Raw genomic sequence first — 21,350 nt, forward strand, 5'->3', positions numbered from 1 at the left:
CAGTGAATCCCCACTGGATGTAATGACTTTGGATGACAGAAGTGGAGGGACAGGGAAGGACTGATAGAAGGAGAGAGACTTAGCCGGGCCAGGTGTGGAGGTCTGAGCTGCCAGGGATGGTGATAATTAGCTTGGGAGGGAGGGGAAGGGCCCAGCTAAGGCTGGCTGCTGGTAGGAGAGCTGACATCTGGTTGGGAGCTTCTCTCTCAGGACAAGAACCCCCCGGACTTCCTCCAGGACACAGGAACTCTCCCGGGACATCTCCGAGGATGGCTGGAGATTGGAGTTATGTGAGATTCAAGGCTCGGCTTTCTCTATGGGCCAAGAAAAGAAACTTAACGTTTATCCCAGGCTGCGGCTGCTAGGAGATGCTCTCTCCCTTCTCCTGGAGGTGGGGACGTGGGCCAGGAGGGGAAGGAGCACTGTACTCGTCCTGTCCTAGTGCTGCCTCAGAGAACTGAGGCACAGAGAAGGGCAGCAACTTGGTTAAGGTCACACAGCAAGTGGACCCACAGGTAAAATGCATCCTTTTGCGTGGTCTCATTTCACAATCACAGAGTTGTGGCAGGTAGGGAGGCCAGAACTTATTCTTTCCATGTTGTAGATGAGAAAGTGGACCTGGAGAAGGGATACGCAAGCCCAGGTTAAAGAATGAATCAGCGTTGGAGCAGTGAGCTCAAGATCAAGACCCTCGCCCTGCCTTCTCTGTCTGGGCTGGGGGCTGTCCTCTCACACCCACAGTGGGGTGAGGAGCCTGGGCTGGGGCTTTGTTCCAGGATAGCTTGTAGTCAAGTTTGGGAGCCTGGAGCCTGGTGATGGGATGGACAGGGGCCTTACTCTCGGGGCTCAGGAAGGGGCACCACAGCTTGCGGCGGCTGGCTTGGCAAGGTCCTGGACCCCCAGCCTGCTCCGGAAACGGAGGGGCCAGGGGCTGCCAGGCTAGTTGGCAGCGTGGCGGCCACAGTCCGGGAATGGAGAGAAGGTGGGGTTTGGGAAGCGGCGTTGGGTGGTGCTCCAGCAGCCTGGACCTGCTCCTGGCAGTGCCCTCCTTGATCCCAGCTGCTCTGGGTCTGTCCTGCCACTACACAGGGTCCACCCTGGCAGCTGACTCCAAGCCTGGATGCTGCCGAGAGAAGCCGCCTCTTCCCTACCCTTAGCCACATGCAGATGGGAACCAATCCAACGAATCACTCTGTGGGCCAGGGAACCCAGGAGCCCTGAGCTTCCAGCCCGTCTCTGTGCCCCTCACTCCCCGTTCTAGCTGCCTATCTGATCTGCCTGGCCTGGATGCAGAGGCTATAAGGCCAGGTGAGGGTGGTCAGCTCCAATTTTAAGAGGGTCCTGGACCTCTAAGCAAAGGGGGGAGGCATGGGGGGGTGTGCAGGGACTAATATTTACTCAGCATCTATCTGTGCCATAGACTTAATTAATCCTCAGAAAAACTCTGCAAAGTAATTATCATTGTTCCCATTGTACAGACCAGGAAACTGAGGCTCAGAGACAATAATTCACCTAGGCAGCATTATAGAGCTTCTAGGTGGTGGAACCAGGTCTCAAATGCAGCCCTGAAGCACATCACTCTTTCTCCACTCCCCGACCCCTCAGTGGTGGGAGGTACAGAGGCAGAGACAAATGACCCCTAAAACATGACACGTGCAATTACAGAAGTGTGAGGAAGGTGCCCTGGAAACTCAGGGGAAGGGGTTGAAAATTCAGATAGGAGACACCAGGGAAGTTTTCGCAGAGGGGAGGCATTTGGAGCCGGGCTTCGGTGAATGAGCAGGGGCTTCTGTAGGTGGAAGAAAGAGCCAGAAGGGCTTCTCTGGCAGAGGGGGCAGCCGGAGCAAAGGCTTGAGTGTCTGTCTAGAAAGTTTGGGCTAGATTCTGTAGGTTTTATCCCTCGTGGATGTGATTATTTGATTATCTCCTGCCAATTTGTAAGCTCCACGAGGGCAGAGGGGACATCTGTTATTTACATTTTCTCCATTATCAGCCTAAATCTTAGCACACTGAGGGCATACAACAGATGCTCAAGAAGCATTTGTCGGTCGAATGAGCAGTGCCTGTTTTAGCTCGGCACCTCAGGACCCCTTGCTTTGCCCCTCCCTTCATGGGTCTCCAGCACACCCTGAACTTTCCACCGTTGAACTTGCCTCCTCTGTAAGGGATTTCTCCGCTGGCCCTCAGACAGCTGGAGCATCCTTTCCGAGGAAGCCCTGAGGCTGAGTCCCACCTGCCAGGCCAGACTCCTGAACCATAGGAGGTGGGGGGTCCCTTGCAGCCCTGGCCTCTGTTCTCACTCCCTCCTCGGCCAGCCCATGCCTACCACCTGCAAGGCCCAGGGCAAGAGTGCAAAGGAGGCCCACATACCACACGTTTAAATACCAAAACGTCATTGATTCAGCTATTAGACTGGCAAATAAAATATATTTTAGCCCCCTCCCCAGGCAAATACACCTTCATAATGACAAAACTGAAAAGAATATATAGAGCTATGGTGGGAAATCCCAAAGAGTTTATTTATTACCGTGCATGTATGTCCTGGTGTCCCATTGGTGGGGGCCGATGTCTGGATGAGAAATAAAATAAAGACACATAACAGAAGCCAGACGCAAAAGCGATAATGCGTGATTCTGATGATGTGAAGTTCAAGAACAGGCAAAATGAACCTATGATGATAGAAATCAGAAAATCAGTTGCCCCTGGGATTGAAAGGATTGTGAAGGACCTGTGTGGGCTGATGAAGTTGTTTTATGTCTGGATTAGGGGGCTGGTAGTACAGGTGTTTACACTGATCCAAACTCATCCAACTGTATTCTTAAAACGAGGGCATTTCACTGTATGTAAATAATACCTCAAATACAACCATAAAAGACTTGATAACATCAGAACCATGAGAAAATTAGAACAAATCAGTGTTAAAATCACGTAAAAAAAGATGTGCATCATGCTTAAATTATCACATATTTACTCCCTAAAATTTATCTTTTTTGCCATTATGTCAGCAAAATCACCAGGTTTGTTGTTATAATCAGGATTTTCATATAATTTGTGTTCTCTTGACAGTAATGATCTCAAGCAGCCCTATCTGATAGAAATACGTGAGCCACAAATGTGTCACATATAGAATCTAGTCCACATTTTAAAATGCAAAAATAAGTAGGTGAAATTAATTTTAATAATATATGTATTCAATCCAAGATGTCCAAACTGTTATTTAAACAGGTAAACAATATAAAACATTATTAATGACATACTTTATGTTCCTTTTTTTCATATAAGGTCTCCAGAATTTAGTGTGCATTTTACACTTGCAGCACATTTCTATTCAAACTGGCCACATTTCAAGTGCTCAACTGTCATATGTAGAGAATGGATACTCTATTGTACAGCTCAGCTAAAGAATTAAAAAATAAAATGCAATTTTATTCAAAGCGTACAAAATTCGAAAATATTTTCATTAAGCATTTAAGTTCAAATGATAGTAAAATATTTAAAAACTAATCCTTTTTCATATATGTTTCATCAAAGTATTAAAAAATGATCTATTAAAATTAAAAGGTGCAATTCCCATTGTAATTAATGAATATAAAAATTAATAAAAATTATTTCACTAACCTGAAATTTTTAAAATATTTTGAAAAGTTATTTAAGTATTATTAAATATTTTTATTTAAAAAAATTGTTCACAACTCTAGTGTTAAAAGTACAATTTTTTGTTAATGTAATGAATCAGTGTCATGCTTTTTACATCTAGACCTACATTTATACCATATGATTAATATGAATTGTTGAATGTAGCAAAATGTTCCTTAGTTGCTCTGTCAACTACAAATAATAACTTGAGAATTGTGAGTACTTCCAGAACCGTTAACTGGAACAGTCAGACAGCTAGAAAAGGACACTTGGCATTGCTTGGAAATGATACTTTGGTTTTCAAGAATCTTTTGCATTCATGCTATCTGAGAGCAAGGATTTGAAAAGCTAATTAACTCATCTGACCCAAGTGCTTCTGCGGCTCCTATGTGCCCCGTGTTCTCCATTCCATCCAGTGGAGCCGTTTGGCGGCAGCAGCAGGTCCCAGAAACGTTCTCGGCATTCTGACTCTGTTGTCTTTTATTCAGCAAACCCAGAGCAAAAGAGGTGGAGACCCATTTCCCTGGAGCCTGAACAGTGTTAATCGTGAGAGCAGGGGTTTAGGATTAGGGGCTATACGTGCCAGCGCTGAACATAACAATCCTGGGTGACAAGAGGTGCCCACGTGTTCTTTAAGCGGTGTGTGTGTGTGTGTGTGTGTGTGTGTGTGTGTGTGTGTGTGTGTGATACTTGCGTTCCAGCAGACAGCTGCTGGATTCGTAAATAAAGTTGTATTGCTGCACAACCATGCCCACTTGTTCAGGTACTGTCTGTGGATGCTCTTGGGCTAAAAGATCAGAGTTATTTTAACAGAGATCAGACCATACAGCCTGAAAGCCTGATGTATTTGCTACCTGCTGCTTTAAGACATTTGCCAACCGAGGGCAGGATCTTGCCTGGGTCTGAGTGGTTTCCCCTCCTTGGGGCCTGTTGAACTGAGACCTTGGGTGCCATGGGGATTCCATCTAGACTTCTGCTGCAGTTGCAAGCCCCTCAAAGGAGGAGATCTAGGGGGGTAGGAAGGTCCCCCAAAGCAGGTCCTCCAAGTTAAATTCTGAGGGCTTCAGTTGTTTCTTGCAGTGAGTTTGCTGTTCCCATAGCGTTTGGGATAATTTGGGATAATATTCTCTCACCAGTGAGTCTGGAGTAAGCAAGTGGTTGGGGCAGACTGAGAGAATGGTCCTCTTCCCTTCCTCCCTTCTGCCAGCCCCTCCTCATCCTTTGTAAGAATAGCCATGAGGGAATTTCCCACAATCCTCTCAAGGAGCAGAGCTGGCACTAAGCTCTCTCTTCTGGCCCCAGTGTCCTGGACAGAGGTGGTAACTGCCAAGAGATCTTGGTGAGCTGGGGACCTTGTCTGCCTGGGGGAGCCTGAGTGTATGCCAGTGTGGCCGGAGATGGAGGGTAAGTAGATAAAGGGCAGAGTGTGGGCATGGCGGTGCCCACCCCTATTGCCTCACTTGTCACAGTGGCATTTTGTTGGATTCTGCACCTGTCACTTCTACTAGGTGCATCATTCTTGGTCAGTCCCTTTGTGGCTACACAGTGCTGGGCACCTGGTGGACCCACCATCAGGAGATGCGGTCTGCCAGGTTGGCATGTGCTCTTTGCCAGGCACAGGTCGGAGTTGCAAAGATGAATGCAAACAGTCCATGCCCTCAAGTAGCTCACCCCCACGCCTGGGAGAGGCAGAGAGGCTGGCTGCTGGAGCCCTCACTCTGAGGAACAAGTGTGTGACGCCTCGAGCAAGCACTCACTCTGGTGGTTCCAAGCAGGGCGCCATAATTCACCTTGGAGGGATCGAGACGCTTCGGCAAAGAGGTGACAAATTGAGCTACTTGTTGAACGAAAGCGTGAACAGATGAGAGCGAGAGCCTAATGCTGGGGCTGTGAACTTTAAAAATGTGGGAAGGGATTGCTTCTGAAGTTTTAAATGGAATTCATTTAAAATGTCCCTTGGCTGAAAAGGGGACAGGAGGAGAGGGCTGGAGGGAGATGGCTGCTGAGAACAGGAGGACCAAGGCCAAGGAGATGGAACCTCCTGTCCAGGCTCTCAGCCAGCATCCCTGCCCCGAGCTGCTGGCCCAGGAACTCCTCGCTGCTGGCCCAGGAACTCCTCGCTGCTGAGGAGAGAAGGATAAGCTGTCGCAGCCTGAGGACAAATCTCTTTTAATTTTGTTCTTCGGAGGAGGGGGTGGGCCAGCGTTGGAGCGAGAGATTGGCTCCGTGAGTAATGGTCCTGCTGGCTCCACTAACACCCCAGGTGAGGGATGAGGGAGAAACGCTCCCTCCCCTAAACTTTCCTGGGACTTGCAGCCCCGGGGCACGGACTGCTCTTCCTGGGCGTGTGGAAGCGGTGCGCCTCAAAGGGCTGAAGCTGGGGTCCTTCGGAACCATCTTACAAGGGTGTCTGAAGTAGTCTCCTTGGAGTTTTAAGGGGGAGTCCATGGGAGGGTCCTTAGGGGTTCACCACCCCCACTGAGTAGTGTGTGAAATTTTGTGTAAGTAGAAAAGCGGTGGGGGGAGGGTGCATGGTTTTCATCAGCTTCTCTAAAGTGTCCGTGCCTCCGACACCCCCCTCCCCCCGGCCCCGGGGCTAAGAGCTCCTGGATTCTTCCGTCTTGCTTAACAGATGGGGGAGGGACGCATCCAATGCCTCATGGCAGATCTGTGGATCCTGGGGGCTCGTCTGGGCTGTCACCTCCCTACTGTCTCTATGGTCCAAGGCCCGGCTAAGAGGGGCACTGAATGAGAGAACCCAGGTCTCCCGGTCCTCCCTCTTTCTCCTGGTGAAAGGCTGGGAGATAAGAGATGGGGGCAAGACCAGGAGGTTTAAGCAAAGTCTGGTGCATGTAGCTGCGTGGATGAGCTGCCCTCCCCGCTTCCCCAGGGGATCCTCGCGGTGGGGAGGGGGCGCGGACACTCAGGAGGCAGATCAGAAGCATCTGCAAGGACCTCTCACCTGGGGCAGCCTAAGCCTTAACTCTGCAACACCCCCTCTGCCTGCCGCAAAGCACACCTACATAGGGCAGGGAGAAGGGAGAAGGGAGGAGGGCAGCATCCTTGAGGGGCAGCATGACGATCAGATACAGATTAGAGGTGACTCTGAAGCCAAAGGCTGCAGTGGGGAGAGCTGGGCAGAGAGGCTGGGTAGGAGGTTGTCGTAGTGGTCCTGGTAGAAACGAGGGAGTGGGAAAATAGAAAGAGCTCTGGAGTTGGCCCTGTCCCTGCTGGTGACAAAGGAGCCAGCAAGGCCTCCCAATGGGGCTGAGAACTTTAAAAATGTAGAAACGGATTGCTTCTGAAGGTTCAGAATCAATCTAGCCCCAGTCCCTGCTTTGACTTCGTGTCACCGTGACTCGTGTCACCGTGGGCAAGACTTGTGTTTGTGTTGGTCTCAGTTTTCCCACCTATTAAATGGAATAGAACATTTGGAACCCATCTGTTAAATGAAATAATTATAGTTGCAGCCCTTCTTAGCAAGTGAGGCCTGGAGACAGGAGAGTGGGCATGAAAGCACTTTGGTGCCGAGAACAGATGTAGGGATCGTTGACAAGGACTTGAGAAAAGGTGGTACAGGAAGAAATGATGGGGTGTGGGGAGGGGAGGAAGGGATGGGGCGGGCCAGGAGAAGGAAGGGTCAACCCCACTTGAAGTGTCTAGGTGTTTTCCTGGAAGCACAATGTACTTGACAAGAGCATTTGATAGAAACTGCCAAGGGGTGGCCTCTGACCTGGGAGGGAAATGGTGACCTTTGGTTTTACGAGTGTTCTAGCTGAGTCCTTGATTACCCTGGAATGCAGGTAACTCACTACAGGGAAAACTGGGAGGATCAAGGCTCAGAAATGATATGGCTGTGTGGGGCAGAGGTAGATACAAGTTATTTGGTGACCTAAAGCCTACCTGAGATAACTACTGAGCGCTGAGAGATAAAGCTGGGAGGATCTGGGAAGCCTCCTTGGAGTAGGTGACTTGTGAGCTGGTCACGGGTAGGATCCCGAGAGTAACACGAGGAGAGGAGCAGCCCAACACAGGGGAAGGCAGGGCTTCAGGAACGTGGGGGACCCCAGCCATTTTCCCCTTGGATTATGAGATGGAATCATGGTCCATCTCACTTTCTAACTTTTGGTTCTTGAAGGCTTGTGTGACTCCACCAAGGGTCCCACCCCGTAGGGCCACACTCAGGAGTCCTCCCGGCCTTGGGCACCCAAGGAAATGAATCCTGGCACTTCCTCCCGGCCTCCCAGCCCCTGCGGGAGGCCTGCTGAGCTAGGCTCAGCTCCAGGCTGCTCTCCGTGAGGCTCGCCTGTTTACCACTTCGCTGCAGGGCAGATGGATGACACAGAGGCCACATTTTTCTCCCCTCACAGCAGGAAAATGAATCTCACCAAGTGTTGCCGACACCATCCTACCAGGTTCCGCATCCATCGTGGACCAAGGCTGCTGACAGAGCACAGGCCCATCCCTCAGCCGGGCTCCGAGCCCAGGGGAGAGAGTGGAGACGAGATGAGCATTTCGCATCCTTCCTTCCTCGGTGCCTCGCCTCCTCTCCCCCCAGATCCAACCACTCCGCCGAGCGGCCCCTGCAACACCCCCGGCCTAGGTCTTAACGGCACTTGGAAGCAGATGCTCCCTGACAGAGAGAAGATGGGGTTGTGATCAGGGGAGAGGTGGCGAGAAGGCATTGGATTTAGACCTGATAACTGACACAGTCTGAAAGCATGATGAGGGGCAGTCATTTCACCGAAATACCTCAAGGTCAAGTCCGCCTGGGAGTGAAGCAGCTGGGAAGATGGGACGGTGGTCGGGAGAACTGGATTCGAATCCCAGCTCCTTTATCAATGTACTCCAGGAATCTGGGCGAATCATTCCATTGCCCTGGGTCTTGTTTTCTTCCAAGATTGGAATGGATTCCTCCCGGTGCTGGTGGTAATGGGTCATGTGCTGGGAATTTAAAGACATGCTAGTAATATTCCAACATCTGTTGAGCACTTACTATGTGCCTTAAGACTGTGTGGAAAAGATCATCGATCTTCACATGAACCTTGGGAAGAGGCCCACTTCAGCCCCGTTTTACAGATTGAGTAACTGAGATACTGATTTGAAGTGACTTGCAAGAAGTAAATGGCCGAACCAAGAATCAAACCCACCCTGTTAATTCCAAAGTCCTTTCTTCTTACTAAATGATATGACTATCCCAGGGCAAAAAGACTTTTGGGGGTCTGGACCTTAGGGAATCTAGAGGAATAAATAATTGAAAGGAGGGATTTGAGAACCTCAAGAGAGCTGTTTGGGAAAGCATTTCCATTCCTGGCCTCAGTTGACACCTAGCATAGCTCCATCGCTCATTGGGCCCCAGTCCTTCCTCATCCCTCTGCATCATAGCCGTCTTTCCAAAACCCAGTCTTCCTGGACCACTCTGTAGAAGTCTCCAGTGATGCACGTTGACCTTGGGATACAGTCCAAAGTCTTATTAGGCCATGTCTGCCTTCCCAGTTTGCTCACGAGCTCAGGGGGAGAACCCTGGTGAATTTCCAAAATCCCCAGGACCTTCTCTTGCTTCTGAGTCTTTGCTAGATTCTGAGTTTTCTCCCTTACCAGCACAAGTCCTCCTTGTGTTGTTTCCAGAAGGAAGTTTTGACCTTCCTAATACCTTTTTCTATCTATTTGGCCAATTGGACTTTGTTCCTTCCCATTCTTCCATCCTACCCCCCCCCCCCGGGAAACAATCCAGGTGAGACAGTAGAACCTCTTTTCACAGGAGACTGAGTCACAGGTAGGGGTGAGCCTGAACAGTCGAAGGTAGGGTTCTTCCAATCTGGCCTTTGAAGATAGCTCCTGTCATGCCTGCCTAGTGGCTGTGGGTTTGGGTGGGCCAGGAAATGTGGGAGTTGCCCACTGTGTAGGCTGGGGACCAGCTGGGGCTGCCTTCCAGCCTCCGTGGGTCCCCAGTGGAGAAGAATCAAAGTTGTTGCCCCTTCCTCCCCTTCTAGCAGACGGCCCCAGAGCATAGAGAATCCCAAAGAGAATCACGTGCCAATTCATTTCCATTTAATCTGGGAATCCTTTGTGGGCCAGTTGGGGCTGGAGATTTGGTCCCATTTTATTTTGGTTGTGACCTCCACTCCCTGTTGAGATGAGTGGCTTCATTGACTGTAGAAATGCCCCCTTTAGGTGTGACCTGGGGAGAGGTTTCTACTGGGACCCTACAGTGTGAAGGAGGGGTGCGTAGGGCCTGGAGTGATGACTTAAACTCTTGCCCATACCTACCTCAAGTTCATGTACCATTTCAACAGGTCGTGGACTCTCTGAGCCCATCACAAACCCCCAGCTAACAGGCCCGCTCTCAGGCTTGAATTCAGACCCCAGACCTGGTCCACCTCCCCTGAGCCGGGCCCTCCCTTCTCAGCGCCCCTTCTCCCCTGTGAGTTCCCCACCCTGCTCGCCCCACCCTTGCTGGAATCCTGGTTCCTTGTTGTTGCCGTTGGGCCCTCCGTACCTGGGAGTACCCTCAGCTGCCTCCTACACCCAGGGCCACCCCAGGGTCAAGCTGCCCCTGGATGAAGCTGGGATGCTGGATTGGAGGCTGGGAGGACCCCCTGAGCTTGTTACATTGGGTTACATTTCCACACTGGGAAGGAGACGCTCCTGGTGGCGGACCCTGGCCTGAGACGGAGCCTCATTAGACCACCTTGCTCCCTCTACCTGGGTGTCACGGGCAATAATTTATTTATTCCTCACGAGAACCCTCTGAAGTACGTGCTGTTGAATCCCCATTTCATAGGCAGGGAACTGAATCAGGGTGCAGTCAGTTCCACTGGCTTCCGTGCTAGGCCAGCTTGGCTAGGGTGACCCCCAAGTCACCCGGGGTGCCCTTTCCTCCCAGCCAGCCTCAGCAGGGCTCTCTCCATCCACAGGTGTTTTAATAATCTCTCCAGGATCTCTGTCCCTTTCCTCCCAGAAATCTTCCCGGCTTCCATGCAAAGAATGTCAGCCCAGGAGCCAGGGCACACCCTCTGAATGAGGGCTTCTGGTTCTACCTCACCAGGCACAGGCCCAGAATAAATCATTTCATTAGAGTTAATAACATAGTCCCTTTAACTGCAAAGTGTTTCCAAATAGAAGGTCCTCCAGTCTGCTTTAATGAACAGATAAGAATCTTTGTAATTAACTCAGCGATGGCTTGCATGTAAATGGGTATTCTTCAGAGTGCTGTGAGACTATTTAGTTATTGTTTTAAGTATGGGGTAAATGTGCTCCTGACCCACCCCCCTCCTTCCAACAAGCTTCTATACAAACCACCACCCCTGAAGGTTACTTATAGGATGGGCAGCTGCCCCTGTCTGCAGACACCCCATGGGTACACTAGAGCCCAGAGTGCCATCTGTCTTTATTCCAACCTCTCTCTGTTGGGTCCACCCATCCTTCACTCACAGCTCTGGACCTGGCCCCCACCCCCGTGACCTCTGCCTTCCCTCCTGGCAGGGTGGAGGGGCTGTGTGGGCTCTGCCCTATCATGTGATCAAGCACTAGCTGCTTCTGGTTATTACTGCACTGGAGCTGTTGGCTCCAGCTGACAGTGTACATGCATACGTGTATACGTGTGCATGTCGGGAGTGTGTGTGTGTGTGTGTGTGTGTGTGTGTGTGTGTGTGAGGGGCATGCCCCTGCTTGTGCACACCTGTGAGGCTGGCAGGCGTGTGAATGAGTAAGGCTGCTCGGAGAGAGTGCATTTGTGATGCGCGCTCTGTGTGCGTGTAAGGAGCGTGTGCACACGTGCTCTACGTGCCCCGCCCACAAGAGCCCAGTTCCTTGTCTTCTAACAAAGGCAGCACTTTAACTGCTGGATGCATCTGGTGCTTTGTTGTGTCTGTTCCTGAAGCAAGGTTTGCTGGTGCGGAGGGTCACCCCGCGGCTCTGGCATCACTGGAGATTTCCTCGAGATGTTGCAGCTGCTGGAGTGTTCTTTCCTCGCCTTCTTTTCCTCTCTTCCCTCCCTGGGGGATGTGGTCCTTGCCCGGTGGGCTAGCCACAGTCCAGCTCCCCTCCCCTGGGCCCGCCCCTTCCCTTGATAGAGAGCCATCTCACAGGGGATCTGGAATCTGGAACGGAGCCCGGAGGGGGCGGGGAAGAGATTGTGGAAGAAGGACCCCGTGGGCAAGTGTGTGTGAGGGAGGAGGCCCTGGAACAGCATCCCAGCTTCTGTCAATGCTGATGAATTGCATCCCATCAGGGGAGGGGTGGGCTTCACCCTCTGTGCCCCTTGGAGGGGCGGACTGTGTGCGTCCAGGTGGCTGTAGGGTGTACATGATAAGAAGGGGCAGAGAAGGGGGGAGGCATGCAGGACCCTTCACTCGCTACCTCCCACCGACGGCATCCCTCCACCCTCCCTCCTCCCTGACATGCCTGGGGTGGGGGTGTGCAGGTGGAGTCCATTTCAGGGCCAGGGCTGGGCTGCTGGCTCCGGTATAGAGTAGGAGCACAGGGGTCCACTCCCAGGACACTGCTCACTTTTCCTTTGCTCCCAATCAACTGTCCTAACGGGCAGGACCCCTCCTGATGGGAGAAGCTACAGGAAGCAGCCCCAGAGCCCCTGCCCCAGTACAAGTCATAGGAGGCCTGTTGGGAGCTTTTGCAATGGAGGAGAAAGAAAGTCATTCTAGAACTGCAGAAGGTTGGGAGGGAAAGGGCACCTCCAGCCCTTCTGTGAAGCCCAAAGAGGGCTGGGGGGCTGCCTGAGGTCACACAGGAAGATGGCAGCAGAACTGGGGCTCAAGCCCTTCTGACCTTGTTCTTCTTGGGAGCCCCATAGTGGCCTGCCCCATGGGGCTGGGAACTCCGCCAGGGGCCGAGGCCCCGTCTGTGCCCCGGGGAAGTCCTGGCAGGCACTTTGAGTTCTGTGTTTGAATCCACTTGATAGATGGGCTCACGGTTGGGCTCTGGATGGGGGCACGGAGGGTCAGTGCGGGGAGGGTCCTCAGAGAGCATCTCGCCCAGACCCCTCTTCTCACAGAGGCGGGCCAGAGACTCGTGCAAGGTCACGCTGCAGCTGCGGGGGACCCAGGGCACTGGGAGCCCAGCAGCTCTCTCCTAAGCAGCCCACGGCTTCTCCAGGGTCACCCGAGGGAGGGTCCCTTCCCCCGCTTCCCGCGCCCACTCCTCTTAGCCAGGGCCCTGTGGGGCTCCATCCCCCAGCCACCGGAGTAAATCCATCCCACCTCCTTACCCTCAACTGTTTGTTTCTGAATTCCTGGCCATCTGGTAGACCCTTCTTAATGCCTCCCCTCAACCCACCTACAGCCCTGGTCCAGGCTGCCTTTCTGGATTAACTTCCCAGCTTCCACGTTTACTTTACTTCTTCTGCTCTGTGGGCTAAGTGCATACCTAGGTTACTTTGCACTTATTAGCACCTGTTCGTATGTTTCACTGAATGCATGGTGGCATTTCTTTGGGTGTGTCAGTCTCCCCCCTCAGACTGGGAGCTGCTATAGGACAGGGCCCAGTCCTCTTCCATCAGACTGGGAGCTCCCATGGAACAGAATCTGGGTCTCTTCCATCAGAGTGGGAGCTCCCATGGAACAGAATCTGGGTCTCTTCCATCACACTGGGAGCTCCCGTGGAACAGAATCTGGGTCTCTTCCATCAGACTGGGAGCTCCCGTGGAACGGAATCTGGGTCTCTTCCATCAGACTGGGAGCTCCCGTGGAACGGAATCTGGGTCTCTTCCATCAGACTGGGAACTCCCTGTGGGCAGAGGATCCACAAGCTGAACTTTCAAGCTCTGTCTTAGCCCTGCGACACACTGCTTCTCTGGCAGACACAGGGATGGTTACCATTCCCATCCCCCCATGCTCCTTCACTATGGACACCCCTGCCCCACAATCTGGCAAAGTCCAAACTCACAGGAGCAGCTGCCAGTGGCAGCATCAAGTAGAGGATGGCAAAGCTGGCAAAGCTTGGAGAACCGCTGAGGACCATTGAAACTGTTACCCGCCTCCTGCCCACAGCATCTCTAAGAGGGTGGAGGGTGGAAGGTGGAAACTAGCAGGGCTGGGCGGTGCCTTGGGCTTCACACCTGCAGACCAGAAAACCATTAAGACTGAAGGCACTGAGGGGGCCATCTGGCCCTGGATTCTAGTTGAGGGTCCTGGGTTGTTCTAGACATGGGCAGTGCCAGGCTCGTGGCCACACAACTAGTCACTGGTAGAGAGAGAACCCCCACCAAGGCCCTGGACTCCCAGCCCAGTGCCCTTGACACTGTCAGAATCATTCTCTGAACTCCCGATCCCCACGGAGGAGGGCAGTGTTGGGCAGAGGGAAGACAGGAGACTTGAGCCAATGTAACCTGGGTATGAATCCTGGCGCTGCTATTTGTTTGCTGTGTGGCATGAGACAAGTTACATAACTTCTGAGCCTCAGTTTTGTCATCTATAAAATGGATATAATGATAGCACCTACCTTACTTGGTTATTGTGAAGACTCAACGGAATGATGGATATAAAATGGTTAGCGTGGAGTGAGCTCTCAGGAAATGTTAGTGATGGCTATTTAATCCTCCTGCTTTCCCTGTGCTTGGCACTCCGACTGATCTACAATAAGGATTTAATAAACACTCACTGTGCTACCGTGGCCGGGGTGGGGGCCTAAGGCATGGCCTCAGCTTCCCAGTTTCTCTTGCTTATACTCTAGAGGCTGAAGGGACAGCCAGTATCCCAAGGGAAAGGGCAGGTGCAACTCACACCCACTTCCCTGTCTGTGCTGCTCGCTCTCCTAACAAGCCCAGCTCAACACCTTGCTCAGGAAAGCCCTGCTGGTTCTCTGCTCCTAAGGTGACCAAGAGAGGGTTGGATGGTTGTCTGTTGTGACAGTCAGCTGGGGGTGGAGCTTCTAGTAGGGGAGGGGGTGTTTTCCCTCTAAAGATGGGGGAGAGGCCACAGCGCTCACTGTGTTCCATCTGCCCCCCAACCCTATCCATGGTCTGTACCTTAAATGGGGGCCCCACAGCCTTGCCCCCATCACGTGAGCTCATCAGATCCTTAGAGGCCCCTCTGTATGCCCCTCGCACATTCCAATCTCTCCAACATCATTTCCCTTCACTTGCTGACATCATGAGTTGCTTCAGGATGTAGCAGAAAGAGGGTAGGTTTGTAGCTGCCCGGAGGTTACTTCTAAGCTGGAGACCCTGGGAAAATTACCATCACTCTCTGTGTGCCTGTCTCCCCATCTATGAAATAAGAGTTAGTAGTTCCTATCTCCCTGGACTTTTGTGCAGTACAGGTGCTAAAACAGCACAGCTCCTTCAGAGAGGTCACTGAATACTGTCTAGTAGTGATGACTTCCATGTTTATACAAGTGAAGAAATGAGGGCCCAGAGCTGGTTATGTGTTGGCTGAAGGTCACACGGCAAAGGCACCGTCAGACCCCAGGAGTCCCTGCCAACCTGTCTTAGGAAGTTTTATCCCTTTAAATGAGAGTTTCCTTTCCTGGCCCATATACTGTATTTGCCATGTTCTCAGCTTGGCTCCAAGTCTCTCCCTTTCTCCCTGAAGCTTTCTCTTAAGGGGGGCACAGTGCCTGGCACATAGTAGGTGCTTGTCAATATTTGTTGAAGACAGGTTTGGAGGCACGTCCTGGGTGGCGTGGGGGTGAGGCGGGGAGCCGAGCCGAGCACTGACTTCGGGCAGGGGACAGGCTCAAGGCGGCTTCTCCACACCCCGGCTCTGCCGTCGCCTGCCCCCGCTGTCGGAGAAATCTCATTTTGCCAGCAAGCTGATTCAGGGGCCTGGTTCCCTGGCGCTCCCTGAGCAGCTCTCTGTCAATAACTATTCTTTACAAGGTCCCTTGATTCGTTTTTGGGGTTGAAGACAAATTTTTAAAGAGGAGTTCAGCGCCAGGGCCATTCCAGGGGCTGTTAACTTAATGTCCTGCCTCGTTGCCTCCGAGCTTCCTGCCTCTTGAACCGCGTGAGGGTCCGGTCTCGCCATTTCTAGCAATTGCTTCTGAGTTCTTGCCTTCGGACAGGGGGTGAGGAATGAAGAGAAAGGGACACAAATTGCAAGCCAGGGCGGCAGGCAGGGCTCTGGCCCTGCTGCTAGGTTCGCTGTGTGACTATCAACCAACCGCTCCCCCTCTCGGGGTCCTCGTTTCCCCGTTTGTGAAAGCATGGATGATGGCAACCACCATTAGGATCGCTTCTGAGGTCTTCCCGGGAGCAGTGTGTTCTCTGAGGTTCATTTGGGAAGGAGATCTTGGTGTCAGCAGCGTCTGATGTCCTCCCCTCGTTCCCACGTGGGATAACGCAGTTGGCAAATCCTGCAGTGAATGCCACTGTGTCCACCAGCTCTCTGTTGCCACTGTCCTTCTGCTGCAACATCCTCCTAACTGGTCCCCTTGCCCCTCGCACCCTTCTTTCCTTCACCCAGCAAGAGGGAAATGATCTGAATCTCAAGTCAAGCCTGATTCCCCAATCCATTTTGAACCCACCATATTCCCTCTGGCCTCCACTCTTTGGCGTATACATTTTGTGTGTTCCTCCATCATCCCTTTGGGCCAGGGACCCAAAGCCCAGGCACGGGGAAAGCACGTGCAGAGACAAGGCAGCCAAAGAAAGCCCCATGGTGTCAAGTATGCAGCCTCTGGGCCTCCGCACCCTCTATTCTCCCTTCCGGGAATGTCCTTGGCCTTGTCCTCAGCAAACTCAGTTTGAGTATGTCTCCCTCTCCCTTCTTTGCGCCCCACCAACCCAGGGCAAAGCTCTATCATCGATCATCCCAGGCGACCGTGGCCAGCCGCTATGTCCATCTTCCCCGCGGGGTTGGGGCTCCTTGGCGACAAGCCCACGGTTTTGCCTCCTCTTTCCCTGGCAGGAGCCGGCACATAGTAGGAGCTTAATGCATTGAATAAATGAATTGGATCCACTTTCCAGCTTTCATACCAGCACCCCTCCTGTGCACACACACCCAAGCTGGGATGTTCATCCTTCCTTGACACACACCTATGTTCTCCTCATCTCTCTCTGGAACACTGAACAGATAAGTGGTGAGGTGGCAGAGTATGGAAAATCACCAAGTGAAGGATAACAGGGAAGCCATTGATAGTTTGCGTCTGAACTTGAGTTAGCAAATATTCATTGAGCACTTGCCAATTCTGGGCACCACGGGTGATGAAAAGTGACTGAGGGCCCCCCTGCCCGCCCCCTAGGACCCTCTAGGAGGGCACCGTCAGGGCACATTTGAACAGCAGGTACCTGATGCCCTGGACACTCCAGGAGAGCCCTCACGCTCTGCCCTGCACGGCTTTCCAGCAGCTCCCGGCTTCCTTGCCGCTGAGCTACACTTATTCTCTGTTGCCAACACATCCTGGGCAGAGCTGGCCCATCTCAAGTCTTTCTTTCAGGCCCACGTCTTACCTGAACATTAAGACCTGGATGCAACAAACTCTATTTATTGAGCATCTCTGTGTGCCAGGGTCTGTGCCAGAAACTTTGTCTGCTTCTGGGCACCGCGCACAGCACTTTACAGACACGATCTCATCTAATCCTCACGGCAGCCCCGGGGCTGCCCCGATCGGTTGAGCAGAGAATCGTGACAGGCAGGCTTCCTTCTCTGTGGGGGCAACAGCTATTTGGGGCAGGTGCCAACGCAGCACTAGTCCTGCCCCTGGTCCCTTCTGGGGCAGATGCTGGCTGCCGTAGCCACCTGTCCAGGGCACTGGAGGCTGGCCGGGCAGCCTTGGCCGGGCTCTTCCTCCCCCCAGGTCTCCTGTGGTCCCTGGGGCTGTTGCCTGTGCTGGGGAGAGGTCTCCCAGGGCCATGGGAAGCCATGAGGGGCGAGGGGCCACCCCATGGCCCACCGAGCAGGGAGGAGCCCCCCAACAGCCATTCTCTTTCCTGCCTGGCTTTCTGACTTGGAGACCCCCAGACTGTCTCCATCAATCCCTGGAGAAGCGAGGCCTCCCTGGGAGGTGGTGATGGTGACGAGGAGGGGTGCCCTCTGAGAGGTGGACTGAGGCAGGGGAGGAAACTGGAGTGAGCTCAGGTGTGCACACAACCCTCTCACCTCTCTCCTTTTTCTGTACCCTCCTACCCTTCTCCTAGAGGAGGCATCTCTTTATAAGGGCACATTTCTGGTTCAGCGAGTCCTCTATCCCCAGAGGTGAGCATCCCCCCAGCACCATAGGGTTTAAAGGGACCTGGCTGGATGTCGGAGGAGGAGGAGCAGGACCGCAGGTGGCTCAGCCATGTTTCCATCTCATGTCATTTAGCGTGACCTCCGTGTGTGTGTGTGTGTGTGTGTGTATGTGTGCATGCACGCGCCTGCACGCAAGGAAGAGACACAGAGCCAACCACCACGTACTGCCTGTTCTCCGGGAGCTGATGCCCCCCCGCCCAGTCTGGTCGCCTCCATTTACTTAAGAAAAATCCAACACAGTGGTGGGTAGAACCCGAGAGAGGGGTGGCTGGGGGATGGGGTAGGGGAGCCGCGGGCTCCCTTCTGCCTTGCTCCTCCCAGGGTCCTTCCCAGCACTGCCTGGTGCCCTCTCCCCCGCCCACCGGATTCCGCCTGGCAGGGGGGTGGGTGTCTGCCCCTGCAGAGAGGAAGGCGTGCTCGGCGGAGCGGGAGGGGCGGCTAAGGCGTAGTGTTGATCTTGCTGAGGGGTGGGCGGGAGGCACCCAGGGCTCCCGGGCACCCAGACCACAGTGCTCTGGGGTGGACCAAGGACTCCTCCCCCTTGAGGGCCTGCCCACAGCCCTTGGGGGTACAGGATGGAGTCCTGAGATCTCAGAGAGGCGCCTGGCTTGGCCCCAGACCCCTCTGGAGAGTCAGCTCCCAGGTCCTGGGAAGGAACTGGGGGGCACCCAGAAGCCAGCAGATGCTACAAATATCCCCTGCCCCCCAAATGTTTTGTCCACAGCAAGATCCTTGGCAGGGCAGGCAGCTGCCGCCTCCCCACCCTGCAGGACAGAAATCCCTGAATAGTGGTTTGAGAAGTCTTTGTGCAGCTTGTGACACAAGACCCCCCAGAGCCCCCCACACAGGGGGAAGCAGGGGACGTGGGGGGATGGGGCAGGGCATTGTGTGGCCCCTCGGCCCAAGCTTGGCCTCCTTGCCCCCGTCTTGGGGCAGGGGGGCTGTCTAAGACGGGAGGAGGGTTGGAAAGGGTAGAAGGAAGGCTGGGATTGCTCTCCTCTTAGCAAGCTCCAGGAGGAAGGCACCTCCACCTCTGGGGGTGGAGGAGGGTAAGGTGTGAGGTAAGGAGGTGGCCTTCCGGGAGGAGCAAAGCTGCAGGGGCCGAAGTATAAGATCCACTTCAGCCGGTCCACGTCAAGTGTGAGCTGGGTCCCGGCTGGGTCCCACGCAGCGCCCACGCCGTGGCGGGCAGGGGACGGCGCCCCTACGCAATCTCTTTGATTCTGCGCATGTAATTGTGCAGGTCAGGGGGCGGAGTGGGCCGCGCGGTGCCCGCCACATCTGGGCAGCCCCATCCCAGGTCCTCTTCGTCCTCCTCGTCCTCTTCGCCGGCGGGCACCGAGTCATAGGCCAGCTCCTCCGAGGGCAGCGTCGTGAAGGTGGTAAACTTGACCCGCTTGCGCTTGGAGGTGGGTGAGCTGGCGGGGTCTTCGGCCTGGTCCCGGGCCGAGCCGCCCGAGGAGCCGTCGCCCCGCCCGTGCACCTGGCTCTGGACGCTGGTCTGCGAGCTGCCGCTGCTGTGGTGGTCGCCGTGGCAGCAGGCGGGCACGGTCTCCATCGGGTTGCTGGCGGGTGGCGACAGCTCCCCCTGCCCCCGCAGCGGCTGCCCATTGCCCAGGAACACCCAATGGTGAGAGTGGTCCATGCTGGTCTGACCCTCGGGCGGGATGCGCTTGTGCCGGTAGCGCAGCACGAAGACGATGCAGTTGATGAGGAAGACCAGGATGGCGAGGCAGAAGACGCCCAGCAGCGCGTACATGCCGATCTCCAGGTCCGTCAGCCCCCTCGGCATCTGCAGGAAGCCGGTGGGCAGTGGCAGGAAATCTTCTGTGGGTGGCACCGCCGGGCTGGCGGTGCCCGGGCCCACGGCCTCGGGCGGGGACCCGGCAGTGCCCGGCGGGCCAGCTCCCTGGGCCTCGTCCTCGCCCCCGCCGGGCCCTGGCTGGCTGGGGCCGGGGTAGTCGTAGGTGGGGTCCCCCTCTTCCCGCCCAAAGTGCACCCGCAGGCCTACAGGGGTCGTGGCCAGCACGCTCTTGCGCTTGGTTTTCTGGCAGCTCTCGGCGATGGTGAGCTCCGCACGGAGCAGCTCCCCGGCCCCCTCGGCCTCAGCCACCACCAGTGGGAAGGCCCGGTCCTGGGCCACTGTGGCCACGCGCTCGTCCAGACTGCTCACCAGCAGCCCGTAGTCCCGGGGGCTGTAGAGGGAGAGTGGGGCCGTGGTACCGTCGCTGTAGGAGAGCCAGAGGCTCAGGAGGGCTTCCTGGAGGAAGAGGAGGAGAGGACAGGAATCAGAGATCTACTCCTGCTGGCCTCCCTGCAGGGTCCTGAGCTCCGTGAGGGCCGAGGCGCTCTGGCTCCCTGCTGTATTCCCAGTACTGGAACAGTGCCTGGCAGGCGGTGGGTGCTCGGGAATGGTTATCTGAGGGGGAGTTCTCCCACTCAACTCAGTACAGGGAGTTATGGCCCCGTACTGCCCCGAGAACGTCCTTGCCCACTTCGCCCTTCTCCCCCGGATGAGTTGATGGTAAATTCTGCCTTGGGTCTAACTCAGGTCCCTTCTGCTGCAGGAGTCACACCGTATCTCCATGCCTGATCACCCCCAGCAGGCACGTGGAGACTGAGAACGCACACATACTGAACCCCAGGCCTGTCCTCTGTTTGTTAAACCTTCTGAGAGCTGACCTCCTTGCAGATGAAGAAGCAGGGCTCAGAGACAAGCAACTGGCCTGGGGTCACAAAGCACGTTGGGGCAGAGGAATCCTGTGTCCTGACCTCTGGCTCGGTGCTCAGTGCCCACCTTCTCCCTCCCTGTGCCTCCACCTGTAACATTTACACCTTTGTCCCATAGCCAGTGCCCTGGTGTATCTGTGGGGGGGCTAGAGCTGGGGGTCCAGAGATGGGTGAGGGTAATTCCGGGGGGTGGAGGCGGAAGTGACGGGCCCTCTGAGAATGCAGGAGTGGGAACCTTCAGCAGGAGCATCTCACCATGGCAGGTGCAGGAGGTGAGACCTTGGCCAGACTCCCGGGCAGATGGTGGGGCATGGCGTAGGGCAGGCGCGCAGGGCACAAAGGGTAGATCGATCTTCCATTATCAAAGCCCTAATCTGGGGGGCTCGTGGCCAGAACCTGCAAGTCCTCCTTCCACACCCCAAGCCCCCAGGCTGGCCCGCTGGGCATCCAGTTACCTGCTTGAGGGAGCTGAGGGTCTGCTGGGCGGCCGTGGTGGCCACGATGGTGTGGCTGCTCCCGGGGCTGGGCCGCAGGGACAGGGCGAGGCTGGCCACCACCTGGGCCTGCAGCTGTGTGATGCTGACCTTCTCCTCTGTCACTGTCAGCAGTGTCTCCCCAAGCACGGACTCCGTCAGGGGGGAAACCACCTGAGGCAGGGTGGGGCGGGGATGGGTGAGAGCCAGGAGAGAAGGACACCTCGCCCCCCCCCGCCAAATCCCCAAACAGGGAGGAATCTGAGCGCTGCTGGAAGAGAAGCCCAGGGGGCGGGGCAGATTGGGATGCAGGACTCCTGGG

At 54.7% G+C, this 21,350-nt stretch overlaps 1 protein-coding gene across 1 annotated transcript in view; it reads right to left on the bottom strand.

Moving 5' to 3' along the window:
• Positions 1-11,925: 11,925 nt before the first annotated feature.
• TMEM132E (transmembrane protein 132E) overlaps positions 11,926-21,350 on the bottom strand; it is a 58,537-nt gene continuing 49,112 nt past the window's right edge. Inside the window, exons 8-9 of the mRNA XM_082371451.1 lie at positions 21,011-21,202; positions 11,926-20,085 (exon numbers count right to left, since the gene is read on the bottom strand). Coding sequence (XP_082227577.1) covers positions 19,030-20,085; positions 21,011-21,202 — 1,248 coding nt within the window. The 3' untranslated portion in view covers positions 11,926-19,029. The remainder of the gene's footprint in view (positions 20,086-21,010; positions 21,203-21,350) is intronic.

The sequence above is a fragment of the Balaenoptera borealis genome (assembly GCF_965194805.1).
Source record: "Balaenoptera borealis genome assembly, chromosome: 20".
Classification (NCBI taxonomy): Eukaryota; Metazoa; Chordata; class Mammalia; order Artiodactyla; family Balaenopteridae; genus Balaenoptera; species Balaenoptera borealis.